At 47.3% G+C, this 24,833-nt stretch overlaps 1 protein-coding gene across 3 annotated transcripts in view; it reads right to left on the bottom strand.

The window, feature by feature from the left end:
• The window catches only part of SFXN5 (sideroflexin 5), a 102,553-nt gene that overhangs the window by 61,562 nt on the left and 16,158 nt on the right, over positions 1-24,833 (bottom strand). For all 3 annotated transcript variants that reach the window (XM_056490228.1, XM_056490230.1, XM_056490229.1), the window contains exons 4-7: positions 10,986-11,012; positions 9,406-9,460; positions 7,350-7,375; positions 943-996 (exon numbers count right to left, since the gene is read on the bottom strand). In XM_056490228.1, coding sequence (XP_056346203.1) covers positions 943-996; positions 7,350-7,375; positions 9,406-9,460; positions 10,986-11,012 — 162 coding nt within the window. The remainder of the gene's footprint in view (positions 1-942; positions 997-7,349; positions 7,376-9,405; positions 9,461-10,985; positions 11,013-24,833) is intronic.

The following is a 24,833-nucleotide window of genomic DNA, read 5'->3' on the forward strand; positions in this document are numbered from 1 at the left end:
AGCAGCTGGGATGGTGGGAGGTGTCCCTGCCCACCTGGGGTGGGATTTAAGGTCCCTTCCCACCCAAACCAGCCTGAGATTCCCTCCCAGATGTCCCCAAAGAGGGCAGGGAGTGCCCTCCAACCCCTGAGTGACCCAGGACGTGCCCAGCCCCTCCTCCTCTGCCACCCAGAGCTCCAGGCAAATCCCAAATTCCTGGCACACTGTCCCACCTTCCCCAGGCTCCAGGCAGATCCCACCCTGCCCAGAGCCTCCCTGGCTGCACAGCTCCATCCCCACTCACACTGCAGACAATAAAACACATTTGCCACCAGAAAGGAGCTGAAAATAACTCGTTCCTTCGTTTCAGCTGGCGCTGGAATCGCGCTCGTGGTGTTTACTGTGGATCTCTCATTCCCCTGCCTGCTGCCTCCCCTTCCTCCTAATTCCCAGGATTTCAATGGGAAACCACACCAGCACCTCCCTACACACAGATTGTTTCCCCCCAAAGCTCCTGTAGCAGACTGAATGCAGAGTCCTGGGCTGTGCCATGCACTCCTCTTCCCAAAATTCCTGGGAGCTGAGATTCCCAGGAGTCCCACCATCCCCAGCCCTGCACAGATGTTGCCCTTCCAACATCTTTCCTCCCCCAAGGAAAATCCCAACTCCTTGTCCTCCCAAGGCAGATGTGTGAGTTTAGGGCCAACACTTCCATGATCTACACATGGAGGAACCATTTACACCCAGACAAAACGACTCCAAAAAGCTGATTTTGGTGTTTTCCTGTTCCCACCACGGCACAGGGAGGTGTGGGATGAACAGAGGAGCCAAGATTTGTTTCCAGCTCCTTCCAGGCCTTTCCCTGGATGCATCCAGGCACATGCTGTCCCTAAAACATCAGCCTGTCCCCTGGGCACACCTCAGCTCTGCCCTGCCCACACCCCACCCTTCCCAGGGAGTTACCTGCCAGAACACCGTGGAGGCCAAGGTCTGGTTGGGCAGGAGAAGACCAACAACCTGCAAGGGAAGAGATTCTCTCGTGATTAAAGCATCCCTGCTTTGCTCCCCGTGCTTTTCCAGCCAAGCTGATATTCCAGGCACTTGAATAAATTATCCTCATTTCTGGCTTCACTTCATTCCCGTTATTTTTTTTTGCCATCCCAGTCGTTATCAGCCTCCTGTCTCTCCATTTTCCAGGGGTGGAACTGGCTGATGTCACTGCCCCTGAAAACTCTGCACCTTTAATTATCTAATTAAATTAAATTAATTATCTTATTAATTAATATTAAAATTATTATATAATGTTATCAGCTTGTGATACACCCTGAAAGTCCCCTGGCGGCTGACACTGCCCAAAGATCCCATTAAAATCCCAACAATTCCCTAGCCCAGCTATTTCTGGAGGAAAACACAAATTCTGCACGAAGGCAGGAGTTCAAAGCTGTCACTATTTGGGTGTTCTCATTTCCCTTTGGAGCACTCCCTGCTTGGGGCAGCAGGAAACAATCCCACTGGAACACCTGAGGACAGCAGAGCCACCTGGGAGCGCTCTGCTCGTGTTTGGGAGCCTGGCTTTAATTTGAATTAATTTTAATTAATTGATATTTTCCTGGTTTAAGGCAGCTTTTCCTGTTTTAGGGCCATTTTTCCTGGTTTGGGGCCATTTTCCCTTGTTTAGGACCATTTCTTCCTGGTTTATGGGCATTATTCTTGTTTTAGAGCAACTTTTTCCTAGTTTAGGGCCATGTTTCCTAGTTTAGGGACATTTTTTCCTGGTTTAGAGGCATTTTTTTGGTTTAATGCCATGTTTCCTGGTCTAAGGCAGTTTTTACTGGTTTAAGGCAGTTTTTCCTGGTTTAGGGGCAATTTCTTGTTTTAGGGCCACGTTTCTGGGTTTTGGGCCACTTTCCCTGGTTCGGGCCACTTTTCTTGTCTTAGGACCATTTTTCCTGGTTTAATGAAGTTTTTCTTTGTTTATGACCATTTCTTCCCAGTTTAGGTCCATTTTTTCCTGATTTAGGACCATTTTTTCCTGGTTTCAGGGAGTTTTTCCTGGTTTAAGACCACTTTTCCTTCCAGAGCATAAGAAGCTGAAGAAGAAGAAAAGGATGCAAGAAGAGGATCCCAACGATCAACCCAACAAACACAGACAGGACAACGAATCCTCAGCAAGACAAAACAATCCTTGACATCACTCCCTGAGCCCTGAACACCCCACCCCAAATTTCTGGAGATGTTTTCTGCCTGTAAAACCCCACGGATGAGACCTTGAGCAGCTCCTCGATCCCACCTGTTTATTTCCAGCCCGCTCGCGTCTCTGCAGGAAAGCCACAAGCTCATCCCCAAATCAGATCATCCCCCAGCGTTTTTCCTCTCAGTTTCTTCCCAGGAATTCTATTCAGTTGTTAAATCCAGGTAGAGCAGTGTTTTTTATCTCTTCCAGGACCCATAATTCCAGGGAGATATCTCCTGTTAATGGGCCAGCTGTTAAATCCAGCTGGGGCAGTTTTCTTTTCCACCTTCCCATCCTCCCTCCAGGAGATTCTCCTGCTCATGGGCCATCTTTAAACCAGCTGGGCAATCATCTTTATCTTCCCACAGCCCATCCTCCCTCCAGGAGATATCTCCTGTTCATGGCCAGTGAGTCCCAGGGCATGACTGATAAAATTCCATCATCCCATGGGAGATGCTCCAGCCAGGGGAGGAGCCAAGCCTTTCCTACCCAGATAAAAACTGACATTTGGGACACCAAGGAACCTTCTTCCCACTGGATTCCAGAGGAAAACCAGACCTTTGCACATCATCCCTGGAGCTTCAGAGGAAACTGCCCCTTCTCCAGGAGCACTGCTCCAGCTGAACCACATCTGCCCCTGCAGGAGGATGCAGCCACCATTGAATGGGACTGTGCCAACACCCTGACTGACTGACGGGTGTCAGCTTGGATTCTGACTCTGGCAGGGCTGGGATTGTTCTGTGTAATACTGCATTGCTAGTTTAATTCTCCTAGTAAAGAACTGTTATTCCTAATTCCCATCTCTTTGCCTGAGAGCCCCTTAATTTCAAAATTACAATAATTTGGAGGGAGGGGTTTTACATTCTGCATTTCAAAGAGAAGCTCCTGCCTGTATTGGCAGACACCTGTCCTCCAAACCAGGACAGGAGGAAGAGGCTCCCCCGGGCCAGGTTTGAGCTGGAGCACATCTGGAGAGGAGGAAACGTCTCCGTTGGGACGCGGAGAAGCGACACCAAAACGGGGACAGCGCTTGGGCGGCCTCGCTTCATTCCCATCTCCTCTCCCTCCTCCTCCTCCAGCTTTTCCTCCCACTCTCGTGGAGTTGCAGTGACTTTGTTCCCTGGCCCCGATCCAGCTCCCACTAATTTACGGCTGCGTTCCCCCACGCGGAGCTCGGCATTAATTAGCGCAGCCCCAAACGAAGGCGCGGGGCCGGGACCCCGCTGGCCCTCGGCCACCTCGTGTCCCCAGAGCCAGCAGGATGGTGAAGCTCAGGGACGAACCAGGGCCAGGCAGAGGCTGGGGCTGAGCGCCGGGGGAAGATTCCGGCGGGAAAGGGAAGGAATAAATAAGAAAAAAGAGCACCCAAAATCTGTATGACTGAAAGAGGCACGTTTAAATGCAAACTCTCCATATGTGCGAGAGTCTGTCAAGAAATGTACAATTTCACTTTTAATTACTGTCAGGGGGAAAAAATAACTAAGAAGGGAAAACAAAATATAAAAAAAAAAAAAAAAAAAAAAAAGAAGAAGAAGAAGGAAAAAGAGCTCCTAAACGCTGGTGAAGTGTCAGTGAGTGAATTTAATTGGTGATCAGGTGTGAAGGACACTTGGTGGCCCCAAAGCCACCCCTGGGACATCAGGGAGCTCTGAGCAGCCCCAGCTCAATCCCCAAACCCTGCCTGAGGTGGGACAGCCCCAAATTCCCACCTGGGTCTTAGAGGTTCTTTAAAACCTCATCCAGAGCCCTGATTTTGGGGGAAATCGGGTGCTGAAAGCTGTGGGGGCAGCAGGACCCTGTCCTCAAGGCCAAGTTTAAACTGAATGTCCTAAACCTGGGTAAATCTTCCCCCCAGAGGAGGAAACACCAGCCTGGGGAAGAGGCTCCAGCCCAGCAGCTGCTTTGCACAACCCAGCCCTGCAGGGACAGAATTCCAGAGGCTGGATCTGCTCCCTGCTGGGCTGGATGGGGAAAAATGGGAAAGTCAAACTCTGCACACTCAGACACATCCCAGCCCTGCAGGGACAGAATTCCAGAGGATGGATCTGCTCCCTGCTGGGCTGGATGGGGAAAAATGGGAAAGTCAAACTCTGCACACTCACACACATCCCAGCCCTGCAGGGACAGAATTCCAGAGGATGGATCCACTCCCTGCTGGGCTGGGAACAGGGAAAAAGGGCAAAGCCAGACTCTGCACACTCAGACACATCCCAGCCCTGCAGGGACAGAATTCCAGAGGATGGATCCACTCCCTGCTGGGCTGGGAACAGGGAAAAAGGGCAAAGCCAGACTCTGCACACTCACACACATCCCATCCCCTCCCTGCTCCGAGCTCAGCCCCAAACCCAGCACGGAGAGGATGGAGAGGCAAAGCCCAGGACAGGGAAGAACAAACATTCCCGGGATTTGGAGTGTCAGGGGAGTCCAAATCCCATTATTGCCCCAAATCCTCATCCCCTGCACAATGGGCTACCCCAGAGTGGATTATCCAGCAGGGGAAATACCCCTGGGGTATTTCAGGACAGCCCTGAACTGCTGATCCCAACCCCAGTCACGGCTCCAAATCCCAAATCCCCCCTTGGGGACAAGGACAAATCCCCAATGGGGACAGGGACGAGCCCAGTGCAGCCTCTCTTGAGGAAATCCCATCCCCCTTTGTGGAACACAAGACTCAAACTGTTTTTATGCTGGAGCAGGCTGCCAATTTTGTCACTAAATTTCACAGATCGATTGGCATAAATGTTACATTTTAATTTTAACATTTGAAACGTTTGGGTTTTTTTTTTTCCTTTTTTTTTTTTTTTTTTTTCTTTCTAAATGACAAGAGGTTCCAGTTTATCCTTTACAGCTCCTGAAATTGGGCTCATCTGACAGCTCTCGGCTCCTCTGACAGCTCTGGATTGGGGCCGATTTCATTGTCAATGTGATCGTTAACTCGTTTTTTGTTTAACCTTTTCTTTCAAAATGCCCCACACAAAGTTCCCACCAGAGCTTCACCCACCACAACAAACAGCAGCAGCCCCACAGATCCTGGTTTGGGGTCCCCAACCTCGTTATTGTCACTGCTGGGAAGGGTGAGCCAAGCCTGGAGCACCCCTGGCTCTGAGATTAAATTCAGTGTATTTTGCTCCTTCAGCCATTTAGGATGGGATGAGCTGAACCAAGAGCTGGGGGTTTGGGGATCAAGTGACAGCAATTTTTTGGGGGGCAAACTGTGCCTCAGTTTCCCACCAGACTGGGCTGAATGAGCCATTCCTGTTGGGATGAGCCGAGGCTCCAGCAGGAGCAGAACAGAATTCCCTCCCTGCTGCCTTTGGCCATGGAGAGCACCCAGACACCCCCAAAATTCCCAAACAAAAAGGAGAATCAGCCCCACCCTCAGCCACAAGCTCAGGAGTCTTTGCTTTAATTCACCCAAGCAGAGCACACAGAACCAGCCTGAGCTGGGAGGAGACCTCAAACCACAGAAATGCAAAATAAAAATGCCCAAAAATGAAATTTGAGAGTTTCAGGGGTCACATTTTGCTGGCAATGAGTTCAGCTTTGCAGAGGGAAAGATGAAGGTGCTGAAGGAGGTTGTGGGAAGGAGGTTAAATGGATAAATAACCTCAAACAGAGGCTGGGTTAATCCAGAATAACCTGATAGATAATAAAAAATAACCTCTTTGTATGAATAAATAAATAACCCCAATGGGAGATAAATAACCTCAGATAGGGGATGAGTTAATCCACAACAACCTGATAGTTAATAAAAAATATCTTCTCCATATTAATATATAAATAACCTCAATGGGAGATAAATAACCTCAGATAGGGGATGAGTTAATCCACAACAACCTGGTATTTAATAAAAAATATCTTATATATAAATAACCTGAATAGGTAAATAACCTCAAATAGGGGTTGGGTTAATTCATAATAACCTGATATTTAATAAAAAATATCTTCTCTATATTAATATATAAATAACCTCAATAGAAGATAAATAACCTTGAATAGGGATTGGTTTAATTCATCAATAACCTGGTAGATAATAAAAATTAACCTCTCTATATGAAAAAATAAATAATCTAAATAGAGGACAAATAACCTCAAATAGGGGTTGATTTAATTAATTAATAACCTGATAGAAAATAGATAAATAACCTCAATATATTGATAGAGAAACAACCTCAATAGTAGTTAAATAAACTCAATATATTAATGGATAAAAACCCTTTAATAATAGATAAACAACCTCAATATACTGACAGAGAAATAACCTCAATAAAAGATAAATAAATACCCTCAGAGGTTGTGTTAATTCATAAATAACCCCATAAATAGGAGATAAATATCCTCAATATAATAAGAGATAAATAACCTCAATAGGAGATAAATACCCTCAAATAGAGATTGGGCTAATTCACAATAACCTGGTATATAATAGATAAATAATATATATATATAAATAAATAAAAAATCTCAATAGATCAAACAGGGTTGGTTTAACTCATCAATAACCTGATAATAGATAAATCACCTCAATATACTGATAGAGAAATATAGATAATATTATCTATATATATAGATAATATTTACCAATAATAATGGATTAAATTAATTAATGGATTAAAACCCCTTAATAATAGATAAATAACATCAATATATTAACAGATAAATAACCTCATGAGCAGATAAACAACCTCAAATAGGGTCTGGTTTAATTAATCAATAACCTGATAGATAATAGATAAATAATTTCAGTATATTAAATAATCTCAATAGTAGATAAACAACCTCAATATATTGATAGAGAAATTATCTCAATAATAGATAAATAACCTCAGAGATTGTGTTAATTCATAAATAAACTCATCAATAGTAGATAAATATCCTCTCTGTAAAAATAAATAATAACCTCAATAGTAGATAAATAACCTCGAAGAGATGTTGGTTTAATTCATCAATAACCTGATAGAAAAGAGATTAATATTTTCAATATATTAATAGGTAAAACCCCTAATAACAGATTAAATCCCCCAAGCAGAGGGAGGGTTTTCCATGGCAAACAGGAGCTGGGGGAGGTGGGAATGTCCCAAAGTGCTGAGAATGTGGAGAAAAATGCATTTCTGGGTGCCCACAACCAAATACTTACAATGGGGGTTCCAAAGGGAATGTAACCTGTGGGGGGGAAAGCAGAAATTAACGGGTTTTAATTTTAAAATATTCAAAATAATATTTAATTTTTTAAAATATTGAAAATAATGGCCCAGTTTAGGGGAGAAGCCACTCCTGGCACCTCCTGGAGCTCCACCTGATGCTCCAAGCACCAACTGCAGCATCCTCCTGCTTTTCCCATCCTTTATTTGATATTAGAGCTCTCCAAAGTCTTCCCCTCCCATTTTATTGAGCACCAGAGAAATCAAAAGCTTCACATTTTTCCCCTGCTGTGGCTGCCAATTCCTGTGCTAATTATAATTCATCTCCCTGACTTCCCCTAGAAGGTCTCAGAGCATCTTTCCCAATATTACTGAATTCACTTCCTGCATCCAATCTACCACCAAAAAGGGCAAAGACCTGAGAGGAAGAAAAATTTGGGAGACAAAGACAGGACAAAAAGCAAATCAGGGGATCCTGAGCCACCCCCAGCACCACCCCCCAAAAAACTGAGCCCAAACCCCCAGCCCTGTTCATTCTGCCCAAATCAGGTGATGAAGTCCCACCCAAAACCATGGAAAAATCCTGATAATTGAAATAAATCCTTGGGAAAAGCAGCAGGGCTGCACTGGCATTGCCAGAGGAGCTGCTGGGGACCTGAGCACCCCAAAGGGGAAGGGGAGGCAGGTTTTAATGATGAACCAGCTCATGGAGGCACAGAGGAGCTGATCCTCCTGGAACCCCAGTGCTGGGGCTGTGAGACACCAGAAAACGTGGAGAAACAGGATCATCATCCTCACCATCATCATCATCCTCACCATCATCATCATCATCACCATCACCATCATCATCATCACCATCATCATCATCCTCACCATTATCACCATCATCATCATCATCATCACCATCACCATCATCCCCATCATCACCATCATCATCATCATCATCACCATCATCACCATCATCATCATCCTCACCATCATCATCATCATCATCCTCACCATCATCATCATCCTCACCATCATCATCATCCTCACCATCATCATCATCCTCATCTTCATCATCATCATCATCACCATCATCATCACCATCACCATCATCATCACCATCATCATCATCCTCATCATTATCACCATCATCATCATCACCATCATCATCATCATCACCATCATCATCATCATCCTCACCATCATCATCATCATCATCATCATCATCCTCACCATCATCATCATCATCATCCTCATCACCATCATCATCATCACCATCATCATCATCATCATCACCATCATCCCCATCATCACCATCATCATCCCCATCATCCTTCCTGGGAACAAACCCCAGCCTCCTCCTCCTCACTGGGCCTGGACAAGCTGCTGACCTTTATTTTACACCCCTGAAGCTGTGGGCAGCAAGTTTTGCCATTTACTGCAAAATTAAAATGTTCGTGACAGATCCATCAAAAGTGCCAGAAAAGGCTCTGGCTGGGGTCCAGCTGAAATAGGAAGTGACTGTCTCCTCCAAGGGGAAAGGGGAAAAAGGGGAGGGAATTGGAGAAAGGAGAAAGGATGAAGGAGAAAAGGAAAAGGAAGAAAGGAAAAGGAAGAAAGGGAAAAGGAAAAGGAAAAGGAAAAGGAAAAGGAAAAGGAAAAGGAAAAGGAAAAGGAAAAGGAAAAGGAAAAGGAAAAGGAAAAGGAAAAGGAAAAGGAAAAGGAAAAGGAAGGAAAGGAAAGGAAATTAAGAAGGAGAAAGGGAGAAGGAGGAAGGGAGAAAGGAGGAGGAAGGAAAAGAAAAGAAAGGGAAAGGAGAAAGGAGAGGAGAAAGGAGAGGAGAAAGGAAGAAAGAGAAAGGAAGAAAGAGAAAGGAAGAAAGGGAGGAAGAAGGAGAAAGGAAGAAGGAAAATATGAAGCACTAAATCTCACAGTGGAATTTAGGATCTTCATTTTCTTCACTCTCCTTGGCTGCAAAGGGGTTTTGTGCCTGGAATTCCTCCCTAAGCTCGGTCTGGGTGCCGAGCAGCCCGAGCCCCCCGGGCTGTGCCGTGCCCCAGGGCGTACCTGACATTCGGAAAGGCATGAAGATGGTCTCGTTGGTGTCGGGGTGGATGATGGCCTGGAAAATGTCACCAGAGACACCCAGTGAGGGACAGGGACAGCAGAGCCTCCCCCAGCTCCAAGCAGAGCCCAGCTGGACCCCCCTGCATTCACAGCCCCCACCAAAGGTTTGGGTCAGCCCCTCCCCACCCTAATTAACATCAGTTAATCATTTAGGGAAATAATTGACCCTCACATACAAAGAGTGGCTCTTCCTCGGTTCTCTGTCCCCAAGAGCCACCCACAGCTGTACCTGAGCCCCAGGAAGGGCAGATTTAGGAGGGTAAAGGAAAATTATTTTCTGTTTTCAGCAGCTGCTTTGAGGCTGAAATGTCCTGGGTAGGAAAGGTGGGAAAAGCCCTGGATGGGGAGGGCAGGGCTGTGGGTTGGGGCATGAGGGGAAAAATCCCTTTATCCTGCTGGGGAAGCAAAGGGGGCACAGGGAAACCCCCAAGGCAAACAAAACACAATGGAGGGATTGGGTCCAGGGCTTCTCCCCAGTGCAGGTGTGGATTCAGACCCCAGAAATTCTCCCCAGTGCAGATGTGGATCCCATCCCAGAAAATTCTCCTCAGTGCAGGTGTGTGTGGATTCAGATCCAGGAAATTCTCCCCACTGCAGGAGTCAATCCCATTCCAAAACTTTTCCCCTTTGCAGAAGTGGATCCCATCCCAGAATTTCTCCCCATTCCAGGTGTGGATTCAGATCCACAGATGTGGATTCAGATCCAAGATCCCACCCCAGAATTTCTCCCCATTCCAGGTGTGGATTCAGATCCAGGATTCCATCCCAGAATTTCTCCCCATTCCAGGAGTGGATCCCATCCCAGATCTCCTCCCCAGTGCAGGAGAGGATTCAGATCACAGATGTGGATTCAGATCCAGGATCCCATCCCAGAACTTCTCCCCATTCCAGGAGTGGATTCAGATCCAGGATCCCACCCCAGAATTTCTCCCCAGCTGCTGCAGCAGGAGCTGGGACAGCAGCAGCAGCTCCAGCCCTCCCTGGACACCCAAAAAACCCCAAACCTGGATTTTCCAGAAAACCCAACTTTAACATGGACACACAGATCATCCTCTGGAGATCCCCACCTCCCCAAAATCCTAAATCTGCTTTTCTGATGAACAGACCATTTTTGGCCCTTTTTTACCCATATTCCCCCTCCCAAAATTTCCTGACAAGACCAGGAGGCTGCACTGGAATTAACTGGGAAGGAAAAATCAATTCCCAAAGGATTTGGGATTGAAGGGAGGAAGGTACAGCACAGGCACAAACCTTCCCAAGGAACTGTCAAACTATTTGCAAAAAACTGGAGACAAGAAAGCTCTTGACTAGACAGGAAGGAGAAAATGAAGACATCAAAATATATAAATATATATATATATATAAAAAAATCAGGCTCTTTGATGGCAGAGTGTTCTCTGCATTTACATTTCCATGGGAAAGCAAAACAGCAACTGGCAAAGGGAATGAGGGAAGACAGGAAAAAGCAGCAATACTTGAAAATAATAAGGAAAATGGAAAACATTTTAAAAGTGTATTACCTGTTTGATTTTTTGAGCTCCCCACAGCTGGAAAAAATAAAAGAGAACATGATATGTTAAAAAAAAAAAACAAACAGTGTAGTTTTATCACAAATATTCATCTTTTAGCTGCTGTTATAAACAAACGCCAGGGATTGGGACATTTTCTGCAGCTCACCAGGATGGATTTAAAGATCCTTTACACACCTGCACACCTGAGTGGGCAGCAGGAGACAACACTAAACTTGTATTAAATGGGAAGGAAGAACAAGGACAGCCAGATTTCAGAGCTTCACAAATCCCAAATTCTGTGCACAGAGATCTCAAGGTGAATTCAGCACAGCCTCTCCCAGGATGAGGGAACAGAGGTGGGGCAAGGAGCTCTTCAAACAAACAACTCCCAAGAAATGGAATAAACAGAGTTTTCATTTTTAAACACGCTGAAAAAATGCTCACAGAGAGGAAAAATCTCGTTTAAAACTCCCTGTTGCCTCCAAAGAAATGGAATAAACAGAGTTTTCATTTTTAAACACGCTGAAAAATGCTCACAGAGAGGAAAAATCTTGTTTAATACTCTCCCTGTTGCCTCCAAGACCCCCGAAGCCGGTCAGAGGTGGGGATGGATGAGGAAACATCCTCTGGAGAGAGGGACAGGGAGCAGACACGGCCCCAGGGATGTGCTGGCACAGCCAAGCCCAGAGCCCCCTCCTGCCCAAGGACAGGGGGGTTCCTCCCCCCAAACCCAAATTAAACCTCCACACCCAGCCAGGGCTCTGCCACGGCCCGGCAGATCCTGGGACAACAGAATTTTTTTTATTTGTTAAAAACTCGTGCTCAGCCCCAGCCCCTCTGCTGGGTTTGTTCTTCCCTGGGGTCCTTGGAGCTGCAAATCCCCGCTCAGATCTCAAACCCCAGAGATTTTCTGGGAGCCAGGAGCCAGGCAGGGCTCCTGTGCCAATCCCCCCCCACCCTCGTGGCTCCTTTCCCTCTCTCCAATTTATCAACATCCTCCCGAGTGGTGGCCGCCAGGAACAAGGGAATTATTCCAAGAGAGCTGAGCTGGAGCCAGCCCTGGGCCAGGGGACCTGGGGAGTTCTGCTCCTGCTGCTGCTGAGCCCAGCCTGCTGATGGCTCTTTTTGGCTGGTGATTTACCCCCCAAAACACACCCCAAATTTTGGGGCACACCCTGCAAATCCTCATTGCCAGCCTGTTAATTAAGCCTCGTCCCTCACCTCAGGTTTATTGCCATTCCCAAATATAAATCCATTAAAATGCTGTTGGAATTAGGTGATTAATCTGCTGGAAATGGCATTAATTGACCCATTGGTGCCTACAACCCCAAATTTCCCTCCCAGCTCATCTCATGCCCCACAATGGATCTCTGTGGTGAACTGCTTGTGAGGAGGAATTGAAGATCTAAATGTCACAGGCACGCAGGAAAAATTCCCTTTCTAAGGAAAACCATCATTCCCCCTTTTCCAGGTGACAATCAGAGGCTGGGGGACACAAAGGACAAATTCTGCGGGTGGTGAACAGCAGGTGGGTCCAGGTCCCAAAGCCAAGGGGAGCAGGCTCCGTGCCCAGCCCGGGCCAGGTCTGTGCCTGCCCAGCAGCGGGAGGATTCCCGTGGGGTGCAGCTGGAATTCCCTGGGCTCCAGGTGCCCTCCCAGCACCTCCCAGCGACCCCAGAGCTGCCCAGAGCTCCTCTCCCCACGGTGGAAACAGAGCTGCAGCATTTTCCTCTCCAACTGCCGGCACTGACACCAGCAAAAAGGAAGAGGGATGGTTTCTGAGCCAGCACGAGGGCTTTTTTGGTCAAATTCTCTAATTTCATTAATTGATCCCAATATTTATGCCTTTCCCTGCTGCAGTGCAAATATTGTTAGAACACGCGGTTTCATTACTTCTCCGAGAGAGACTTCACAAGATGCACCTGATGAGTCACCTCAGCATCCTGCCAGCTCGTTTTCACTCCTTTCTCCTCTAATTCCTCTTCTGTCTGCAGCGTTTTCCAGCAGCTCCGGCTCCCCCAGCCCCGGGATTTGCTGGGATTTCATCCCGGCCATCCTGGGGGAGCAGCCACGTCCCCACCCCGCCGGGAAATTGGGGAATTTTCTCTCTGGAGCTCAGGGAAGCGCTCCAGGCTGGGGTTGGATTTCAGGGTTGCTGCATCTCCCGGGATGGAGGATTTCCCCTTCTGGCTCACGGGGGCTTTGCTCCCGTTCAGTTTTGGGTGGGGTTTCACCAGGGGGCTGGAGCAGCGTTATCCCAATGCTCCCCTCTCCATCAAAAGTGCCAGGAAAGGCTCTGGCTGGGGTCCAGCTAAAATAGGAAGTGACTGTCTCCTCCAAGGGGAAAGGAAAGGGGAAAAAAGGGGGAGGAAAGGGAAAGGAAAGGGAAAGGGAAAGGAGGAAAAGGAAAAGGAAAAGGAAAAGGAAAAGGAAAAGGAAAAGGAAAAGGAAAAGGAAAAGGAAAAGGAAAAGGAAAAGGAAAAAAGAAAGGGAAAGGAAAAGGAGAAGGAGAAAAGAGGAAAAGGAAAAAAAGGAAAAGGAAAGAAAGGAAAAAAGGAAAAGGAAAAAGGAAAAGGGATTTTCTCTAGCCTGCAAATTCCCCCTGGGTCAGATCAGGGGGAGACCACATGGGCCGGAGCAGGCTCTGCTCCTCCATGGATGGGCAGGAATCAGCTCCAGGCTGCCCACAAGTGGTCTCAGATCCACCTTTTCAGGACTCATGGAAGAGATTTCCAAACGTCCTTCCCAGGATTTTCATTTTCCTGCAGCTTTTTCGAGGAGGAGTCACCACTTCTGTCCCCACCTGCAGCAGAGCTCAAGCCCTGAGCTCGGGGGTCCCGGCACAGGAGGGACCTGGAGCTGCTGGAGAGATCCAGAGGGGGCACCAGGATGAGCAGAGGGATGGAGCAGCTCTGCTGGGAGAGCTGGGAATGTTCCCTGGAGAAGGGAAAATTCCAGGGAATGCTCAGAGTCCCTGCAGGGGCTCCAGGAGAGCTGGAATTTGGGACAAGGCCTGGAGGGACAGGACACAGGGAATGGCTCCCACTGGGAAAGGGGAGATGGGGCTGGGATCTTGGGAAGGAATTCCTGCCTGGGCTGCAATTCCCAGATTTGCTGTGGATCCCTGGCAGTGCCAGGGTCAGGTTGGACATTGGCACAGTGGGAGTGTCCCTGAACATGGCACTGCTGGGCTTTGAGGTCCTTTCCAACCCAAACCATTCCAGGATTCTGGAATTTTCTGAACTCAGGAGCTGAATTCAGTTATCCAGAATTATCACCTTAAATGGTGTTTAAGGCAAGGTCTGCAAGACCTCCAGAATCTGAAGAGAACCAAAGCTGTGGGGAGGAGATGGAGACTGGAATAAATCTTGGGAATAGACGTGATCTTTGCTTGTCAGGACATTCATTAGCAATCCTTATTTAGCAGCAGAATTGCAGCTTAGAGATAGTTTAAAAAAATAATTAAAAAAAAAAAAAGAAGCATTTATTTAAAGAATCCATCCAGCCCCAATCTCTTCAGCAGCACCTGTCACTATAAAACAGCAGTGAGGGTTCCAGTTCTCCTTAATGGATGAGCTCCTGCTATTAATGACAGGAACATCTCACAGACTGAGGGGGTTCCTTGGCACCCCCACCACAAAAACCTCCTGCACCTTTCCAACCCAAACCAGCCCTCCTCCAGCTGAACACCACCTGCAGGAGCTGATCCTAAATCCATGGAGCCTGCTCTGGCTGTGCCAGGCCAGGAATAACTCCCTGGAGAAAAACTGATCACTCGTTAATCACTCCCCATGACACAGCACAATTACAGACAAAGAGCTAATTAGGAGTCACGGGGTAGGAAAATCCAGATTTTAAATCCTGCAGAACCTTTTGGTGGGGTTTGCTTGGCACCATCACACCCGGGCTGAAGAGGAAATCACGGAAAAATGAATATTTTAGTTCATTTGTTTGGCCTGTCCAGCTCCATCCCAAAGCTGCTCCTCCCTGCTCCAGCAGGGATGTTCTCACCTCCCAGCAGCACCCAGGAAATGCGGATTTTAACGAGCTCACAGCCCGCACTTTGCACCCTGCCAGCGGTTTCACACCCTGGGGGCTGCGAGGTTTTATTAAAGCGCAGCTCCCACCATCCGGCCCACGCTGAATTCCAAATATTGGGTGTGCAGCACGGGGGATGCAGCAGAGCATCCTCCTGGAGCTCACCAGGCTCCCTCCCGTGCCCGTGGGAGGGAAGGGACAGCCTCCAGCCAGATGTGCTTCCCAATAATCCCAGCTCTTCAAATGACTGAAATAAGGGGCTAGGAATTTTTTATATTTTTTTATATTTTTATATTTTTAATTTTAATACATTTTAATATTTTTATATTTTTTATATTTTTATATTTTTATATATTTTATATATTTTTAATTTAAATATTTTTATATATTTTATATATTTTATATATTTTATATATTTTATATATTTTATGTATTTTTATATATAATATATTTAAATATTGTATATATTGTATATATTTTTACATTTTATATATTTTTATATATTTTCTATATTTTATGTATTTTATATATATTTTATATTTAATATTGTATATATTTATATATTTTTGTGTATTTTATATATTCTATATATTTTTAATTTTAATATATTCTATATATTTTATATATTTTTATTTTTATTTATTTTTTATATTTTATATATTCTATATATAGTATATATTTTAATTTTTATTTATTTTTGTATTATTTTTCTACATTTTTATTTATTTATTATTTTTTATTTGTTATATTCCATATCTATGAAGAACCCCAGCTGCTCACAGGTATGGAATGTGCTGTCTGGCATTCCTGATAAACCAGATAACACCAATAACCCCGATTTATGCCTCGCTGTTCCTCACAGGGAACCCCCCACAGCCCTGCCCCTAAAATCTGCACTGGAAAGGTTTTGGATCTTCAGCTCACAAAGCTGAGCTGAGCCCAGCAGCGCATCAATGACAAATTGCTGACTCAGAAGTGACTCAGCACAACAGGCACCTGCGGCTCCTCTTGGATGCCAAAGGAAAATTCCTTTGGCTGAGCAGAGTTGAGTCATTGAGGGGAATCAGAGGATCGGGAATTGTTTGGGTTAGAAAAGATTTCGGGTAATGACACCCAACCATGCCAGCACTGCCCGTGTCCCCAGTGTCACATCCACGGGGCTTGGGATTCCCCAGGATGGGCACTGCAAACCCCCCAGGGCATCCCAATCCCTGACCCCCCTTTCCATGGAGAAATTCCCCAATTCCCACCCTGGGGCCGTTCCCTCTCCTCCTGTCCCTGTCCCTGTTCCCAGATCCCAAATCCCCCCGGTGTCCCCTCCTGGCAGGGAGTTGTGCAGAGCCACAAGGTCCCTGAGCCTCCTTTGCTCCAGCTGAGCCTTCCCAGCTCCTCAGGAATTCTCCATTCCCTTCCCATTTCCCTCAGGAATTCTCCATTCCCTTCCCATTTCCTCAGGAATTCTCCATTCCCTTCCCATTTCCCTCAGGAATTCTCCAGCCCTTCCCATTTCCTCAGGAATTCTCCAGCCCTTTCCCATTTCCCTCAGGAATTCTCCATTCCCTCCCCATTTCCCTCAGGAATTCTCCATTCCCTTCCCATTTCCCTCAGGAATTCTCCATTCCCTTCCCATTTCCTCAGGAATTCTCCAGCCCCTTCCCATTTCCCTCAGGAATTCTCCATTCCCTTCCCATTTCCCTCAGGAATTCTCCATTCCCTTCCCATTTCCCTCAGGAATTCTCCATTCCCTTCCCATTTCCCTCAGGAATTCTCCATCCCTTCCCATTTCCCTCAGGGATTTCCAGCCCCTCCAGGGCTCTCACAAAACCCTGGTCCTGCTGATTCCCAGCCCCAGGAGCTGCTGCCAGATCCCGAGCTCAGTGTGGGTGGAAGCAGCAGCAATGGAAAGGATGGAAGGAGGCAGCTCTGAAATAACACGGTGCATCACTCAATAAACATTAACTAATTAATGCTCCCAGCGCTCTCCTGGAAAGGCTTCAGCAGAGGGAGGATCGTTCAGAGAAGCCACCGGGGCTGGAGCAGGATTTGGGCACCGCGGGAGTCACGGACTGGTTTGGGCTAGGCGGGACCTCCCTAATCCAGCCCAGGCTGCTCCAGATCTGGTTTGTTCCGTCCCGTTTCAGCCACACCAGTGGAGGTGATTTTGGATAAACCCCCTAAATCCCGTGGGGTGAAATTAATCCGGTCCAGATCTGGTTTGTTCCGTCCTGTTTCAGCCACACCAGTGGAGGTGATTTTGGATAAACTCCCTAAATCCCATGGGGTGAAATGAATCCGGTCCAGATCTGGTTTGTTCCGTCCCGTTTCAGCCACGGCACTCTGCTCGGGAACCTGGAGGTGATTTTGGATAAACCCCCTAAATCCCGTGGGGTGAAATGAATCCGGTCCAGATCTGGTTTGTTCCGTCCCGTTTCAGCCACGCCAATCTGCTCGGTAACCTGGAGGTGATTTGGGATAAACTCCCTAAATCCCGTGGGTGAAATGAATCCGGTTTGTGATGAGGGCGAGCACCGGGATCCTCCCTGGGATGCGGCCCCGCCCGTTATCCCGGGAACTGATGCCCAAACCCCCGATCTCAGCGAATATTCGGGTGGAAAACCCAAACCGGCCCAGCCGGGAAACGGGAGCAGCAGCCCAAGCTGCGATATCAGCAGCGATAGTAGCAGCGATAGCAGCAGCGATAACAGCAGCGATATCAGCAGCGATAACAGCAGCGATAGCAGCAGCGATATCAGCCGCGATAACAGCAGCGATATCAGCAGCGATATCAGCAGCGATATCAGCAGCGATAGCAGCAGCGATATCAGCAGCGATAACAGCAGCGATATCAGCAGCGATATCAGCAGCGATAACAGCAGCGATAGCAGCAGCGATATCAGCAGCGATATCAGCCGCGATATCAGCAGCGATAGCGGCAGCGATATCAGCAGCGATAACAGCTGCGATAGCAGCAGCGATATCAGCAGCGATATCAGCAGCGATAGCAGCAGCAATAACAGCTGCGATAGCAGCAGCGATATCAACAGCGATATCAGCAGCGATAGCAGCAGCGATATCAGCAGCGATAGCAGCAGCGATAACAGCAGCGATATCAGCAGCGATAACAGCAGCGATATCAGCAGCGATAGCAGCAGCGATAACAGCAGCGATATCAGCCGCGATAGCAGCCGCGATAGCAGCAGCGATAGCAGCAGCGATATCAGCCGCGATAGCAGCAGCGATAGCAGCAGCGATAGCAGCAGCGATAACAGCAGCGATATCAGCCGCGATAGCAGCAGCGATAACAGCAGCGATAGCAGCAGCGATAACAGCAGCGATATCAGCCGCGATAGCAGCAGCGATATCAGCCGCGATATCAGCAGCGATAACAGCAGCGATAGCAGCAGCGATATCAGCAGCGATAACAGCAGCGATATCAGCCGCGATAGCAGCAGCGATAGCAGCAGCGATAGCAGCAGCGATATCAGCCGCGATAGCAGCAGCGATATCAGCCGCGATAGCAGCAGCGATATCAGCCGCGATAGCAGCAGCTTGGGGCGCGGGGCTCTCTGCACCTCACCCAGCCCCAGGGGACAGAGGAGTCACAGCAGCCACGAGTGTCTGCGAGGGACGCTGCGCCTCGCTGCCTTCCCTGCGGCTCTCAGATTCTTCATTTTTTAATGTTTTAATTTTTAATTTTTCAATTTTATCGATTATTTAATTTTTATTTTTAATTTTTAAGTTTTTTAATTTTTTAAAATTTTAAAATTTTTTATTTTTCAATTTTTCAATTTTTTAATTTTTTTAATTTTTAAAAATTTTAATTTTTTTTTTTTTTAGTTTTTCATTTTTTCATTTTTTCATTTTTTTATTTTTCAATTTTTCAATTTTTAATTTTTTAAATTTTTTTTCTGCAAGGGACACTACAGCACGCTGCCCTCCCCACATCTCTCCAATTTTTAATTTTTTAATTTTTTAGCTTTTTAATTTTTTAATTTTTTAATTTTTAATTTTTTAATTTTTTAATTTTTTAATTTTTTATTTTTTAATTTTTTAATTTTTAATTTTTTATTTTTTAAATTTTTTTTCTTCAAGGGACACTGCAGCACGCTGCCTTCCCCACATCTCTCAGATTTTTAATTTTTTAAATTTTTTTTTCCTCCCCGTGATGCTCAGGGTACAAAACCAGGGACTGAGCCGCTCTTGCTCTTGTTCTGGCATTTTGCATGGGGGCATTTATTAATGAACTGCACCTTTAAAAAATTTGGATTAAATCAGGATTAAAAATCTCAATGGGGGCATTTATTAATGAACTGCACCTTTAAACCCCTCGTTGGCATTAAAAATACCAATGGAGCATTTATTAACGGGCTCTGCCTTTAAAAAAATTAAAAATTGGGATTAAATCAGGATTAAAAATACTAATGGGGGCATTTATTAATGGGCCATGCCTTTAAAAAATTAGGATTAAATCGGGACTAAAAATCCCAATGGGGCATTTATTAATAATCTGCACCTTTAAACCCCTCGTTGGCACTAAAAATCCCAATGGGGGCATTTATTAATGAACTGCACCTTTAAAAAATTGGGATTAAATCAGGGTTAAAAATCCCAACGGGGGCATTTATTAATGAACTGTGCATATAAACCCCCTATTGGCATTAAATACAACAATGGGGTATTTTCATTATTTATTAAATGCCAGGGGGACATTCATTAATGGGTTGTGTCTTTAAACCCCTTGTTGGCATTAAAAAATCCCAATGGGGGCATTTATTGATAAATTGTGCATTTAACCCCCTCGCTGACTCCCACCTGCAGAGCTCCCAGGGCAGATCTGTGGTGCCCAAACCTGAGCTCAGCCAGGGTTCCTCAGCCTTTCCTGGAGCACAGAACCCCAGGAGCAGCAGCTGAGCCATGAAGAGCAGGGATTTCAGTCTGAGAAATGCTTCCCCCAACCTCCAGCCAGGCCAGCAGCCGTCTGTCCCCAGCCTGGGCAGGTGCAGAGGGACTCACACACACAGGACACAGCTGCAGCCCCAGCTGCAACCCAGAAATGGGAATTCTGTCACAGGGACCCTGATCTCCTGGCACACATTATCTGCTCATGGGCCATCTTTAAACCAGCTGGGCAATCATCTTTATCTTCCCACAGCCCATCCTCCCTCCAGGAGATATCTCCTGTTCATGGCCACTGAGTCCCAGGGCATGACTGATAAAATTCCATCATCCCATGGGAGATGCTCCAGCCAGGGGAGCAGCCAAGCCTTTCCTACCCAGATAAAAACTGAGATTTTGGACACCAAGGGACCTTCTTTCCACTGGATTCCAGAGGAAAGCCAGACCTTTGCACATCATCCCTGGAGCTTCAGAGGAAACTGCACCTTCTCCAGGAGCACTGCTCCAGCTGAACCACATCTGCCCCTGCAGGAGGATGCAGCCACCATTGAATGGGACTGTGCCAACACCCTGACTGACTGACGGGTGTCAGCTTGGATTCTGACTCTGGCAGGGCTGGGATTGTTCTGTGTAATACTGTATTGCTATTTTAATTTTCCTAGTAAAGAACTGTTATTCCTAATTCCCATCTCTTTGCCTAAGAGCCCCTTAATTTCAAAATTATAAAAATTTGGAGGGAGGGGGTTTACATTCTCCATTTCAAAGAGAATCTCCTTTATTGGCAGACACCTCAAACCAGGACACCCACAAATGAGGGAGAAGCTGAGGACAAGGGACAAAGCCCCATCACTGTGCCCTGCTGTTGGTACAGCCTTTTGGGTTGAGGCTAAACCTCAGCACCAACATTCCCAAAACAGGGAGAAAAATCCAAGTTTAAACAAACTGGCTCTTATCCTTGTTTTCCAGGCTGATATTTCACAGCCCCTGCTCTCAGGGCAGAAACCATTCCCTGAAATGAAACCTTTTCCCTCCAGCAGAGATTCCCTCCAGGAGGCACTTTGGGAATTGCCTGCCCTGCCTGCAATTGGAATTGGATATGTTACAGTCTCTGCCTTCTGCTGCAAATTGGCTCCCAGAGCCCTCGTGTGTGTCATTTGCACCTTCCCACTCACAGCAGCCACCGGGGCACCGTGGGGACAGAGCCTGCCAGCCCTGGGAGGGCCACGGGAGGAGGGGACACGGCAGGGACACCCAAAATGTCAGAAACAGCCAGAACAGGGACAGCCAAAACATCCAGAACAGGGACACCCAAAATGTCAGAAACAGCCAGAACAGGGACAGCCAAAATATCAGAAACAGCCAGAACAGGGACAGCCAAAACATCCAGAACAGGGACACCCAAAATATCCAGAACAGGGACACCCAAAATGTCAGAAACAGCCAGAACAGGGACACCCAAAATATCAGAAACAGCCAGAACAGGGACAGCCAAAACATCCAGAACAGGGATACCCAAAATATCCAGAACAGGGACACCCAAAATGTCAGAAACAGCCAAAACAGGGACAGCCAAAACATCCAGAACAGGGACACCCAAAATGTCAGAAACAGCCAGAACAGGGACAGCCAAAACATCCAGAACAGGGACACCCAAAATGTCAGAAACAGCCAGAACAGGGACACCCAAAATATCGGAAACAGCCAGAACAGGGACAGCCAAAACATCCAGAACAGGGATACCCAAAATATCCAGAACAGGGACACCCAAAATGTCAGAAACAGCCAAAACAGGGACAGCCAAAACATCCAGAACAGGGACACCCAAAATGTCAGAAACAGCCAGAACAGGGACAGCCAAAACATCCAGAACAGGGACACCCAAAATGTCAGAAACAGCCAGAACAGGGACAGCCAAAACATCCAGAACAGGGATACCCAAAATGTCAGAAACAGCCAGAACACGGACACCCAAAATATCAGAAACAGCCAGAACAGGGACAGCCAAAACATCCAGAACAGGGACACCCAAAATATCAGAAACAGCCAAAACAGGGACAGCCAAAACATCCTGAACAGGGACACCCAAAAACAGGGACACCCAAAAACAAGGCAGGAACACCCAGGACAGGGAGGGACCTCACACATCCCACTCCCAGCCCTGAGGAATTGTGGCTGCAAAGGATCAGCCAAAGCAGCATCCTGGGCTGTGGGGGTGTCCCTGTCCCTGTCCTGTCCCTGTCCCTGTCCTGCTGTCCCTGTCCTGCTGTCCCTGCTGTCCCTGTCCCTGTCCTGCTGTCCCTGTCCCTGTCCTGCTGTCCCTGTCCTGCTGTCCCTGTCCCTGTCCTGCTGTCCCTGTCCCTGTCCTGCTGTCCCTGTCCCTGCTGTCCCTGTCCCTGTCCCTGGGTGATCCTGCAGGTCCCTCCCAGCCCAAACCAGTCTGGGGCTCTGGGATTCCGTGGTTAAAGGAGCAGCACAAAGTGCAGAAACCTTTCCAGAAGGGCAAAAACAGAGCAGGGAGTGCTGGGAGAGCTGGGAATGTTCCCTGGAGAAGGGAAAATTCCAGGGAATGCTCAGAGTCCCTGCAGGGGCTCCAGGAGAGCTGGAATTTGGGACAAGGCCTGGAGGGACAGGACACAGGGAATGGCTCCCACTGGGAAAGGGGAGATGGGGCTGGGATCTTGGGAAGGAATTCCTGCCTGGGCTGCAATTCCCAGATTTGCTGGGGCTGCCCCTGGATCCCTGGCAGTGCCCCAGGTTGGACATTGGACAGTGGGAGTGTCCCTGGGTGGGATTTAAGGTCCCTTCCAGCTCTTCCCAAACCCTTCCATGGTTCCATGAATGCTGCAATGGTTGGACAGAAATGACAACTCCACATTTCCTTTCTCTCTTCACCTCCTTTCTCAGGATCCTTTTCTCCACCTCCCCCTGGGCCAGGGGGGTGAAAGGGGACACAGGGACCAGCAGCTGCCCCAGGAGGACACACAGAACAGGGAAGGAGAATTTCCCCAGACCCAACAATTCTCTTGGGCTTTCCACAGCAAAAAAAAAAATTCGAAATTTCCAAAACTTGTAAGCCCTGCTAAGAAACAGCTTATTTCCATCATTTCCATCCAACATTTCTGGATCCATGGAGTTCCATCACCCAAATCCCTCCCCAGGAGACCAAACCTCCCCCAGGGGCTTTCTCCTCCAAACATCTTCTCTAATCCTCCTCAAATATTTAACCCAAACAACCAGGAGAACAAAAACACCCCAAGCAGGTGCATTGCCAAAGATAAGTTTTCATTTCAAGAAAAATTAGGAAATCCTGCTGGAGAAGGGGATTGAGGACAGTTTGGGGTATTCCCACAGAATATTTGAGGTTGGGGACATTTTTAACAAACACTCAGCTGCATATTTAATAAAAAACATGCCTGGCTTTTTAATATTTCAATAAAAACTCGAGGAAATAAGCTCAGCTGAAGAAATGGAGTGTGTTTTCTTGCTCCACTGAATAAACACTGATCGAGCAGCTCTTTCTCCTCTGTTTTGCTGAGCACATAATTGATACAGCCAGGCTGAACCCCCTGTTTTAAAAACATCTTTCTAAAGCAGGACTAAAGCTCCCCCAGTAAGGAGCTCTCAGCAGTGCAGCAGCAATCGACAGGTGAGAGATCAATTCTTCCTTTTTGCTAATGAGCTGCAGAAATGGGTTTTTCCCACCTTGGGTTAACGGGCAGTGAAATGCAGCTCGGGAGGACGGGACGGGTGGGAAGGGGCAGAGCTGCCTCTGCTGCTGCCCAGCCTCCAGCATTCATTCTGCAAACTGCCTCGCAGAGTCCTGGGGAAGTGCTGACAGCACTTGAGAGATTTTTTTTATTTTTTTAAATTTTATTTTATATTTGAATCTCTAGCTAGCCCGTAAGCGTTCCCTTCCAGCTCATTTGGAAAAAGCTGCCTGGGAGGCGCTGGTTCCACCAGAGCCCTGTCAGGGAGCTGAGTGTGGAGGAGCTGCTTGCTGTGACATCCCTCTAGGCTCTGTGCTCGCCACCCCCCTGCGCTGCAGGCTGTGCTGAGCTGCTGGGAGCTGCGGCTCTGCCATCCCCACAGGAGCGGGGCCATCCCAGCGCTGTCAAACGCTGCTGCACGGGCGGGCTCAGCCTGCTGAAGAGCTCTGTCAAAACAACCCGTCTGCGGAGCTCAGAGCTGCTCCTCGGGGGGAGGCTGGGCTCTGCAGGGCTGATGCGCTAAACTCTGCCCAGGGTGGGCTGGGAAAGGCTCGGGAGGTGAGAGAGGCTCTGGCTCTGCTGGTTCAGGTGATGCTCAGGTGATGCTCAGGTGATGCTCTGGGTGATGCTCTGGGTACCACGGCGGGGTGTCCTGTTCTGGGGATAAAGCTCCATATTCTGGGCAGAAACATCCATATTCTGGGTAAAACCTCCACATCCTGGGGAAAAAGCCCCATATTCTGGGGAAAATCTCCATATCCTGGGGAAAAAGCCCCATATTCTGGGGAAAATCTCCATATCCTGGGGAAAAAACCTCCATTTTTTTGGGAATAAACCTCCATATCCTGGGGAAAAATCTCCATTTTTTTGGGATTAAACTTCCGTATTCTGGGCAAAAACCTCCATATCCTGGGGAAAAAGATCCATATTCTGGACAAAAAGCTCCATATCCTGGAAAAAAATCTCCACATCCTGGGGAAAAAGCTCCATATCCTGGGGAAAAACCTCCCTATTCTGGGGAAAAACCTCCATATTCTGGGGGAATAAACCTCCATATTCTGGGGAAAAACCTCCATATTCTGGGGGAAAATCTCCACATCCTGGGGAAAAAGCTCCATATCCTGGGGAAAAACCTCCATTTTTTTGGGGAATAAACCTCCATATTCTGGGGAAAAACCTCCATATTCTGGGGAAAAACCTCCAATTTTTTTGGGAA

Source organism: Oenanthe melanoleuca, chromosome 4 (assembly GCF_029582105.1).
Source record: "Oenanthe melanoleuca isolate GR-GAL-2019-014 chromosome 4, OMel1.0, whole genome shotgun sequence".
NCBI lineage: Eukaryota > Metazoa > Chordata > Aves > Passeriformes > Muscicapidae > Oenanthe > Oenanthe melanoleuca.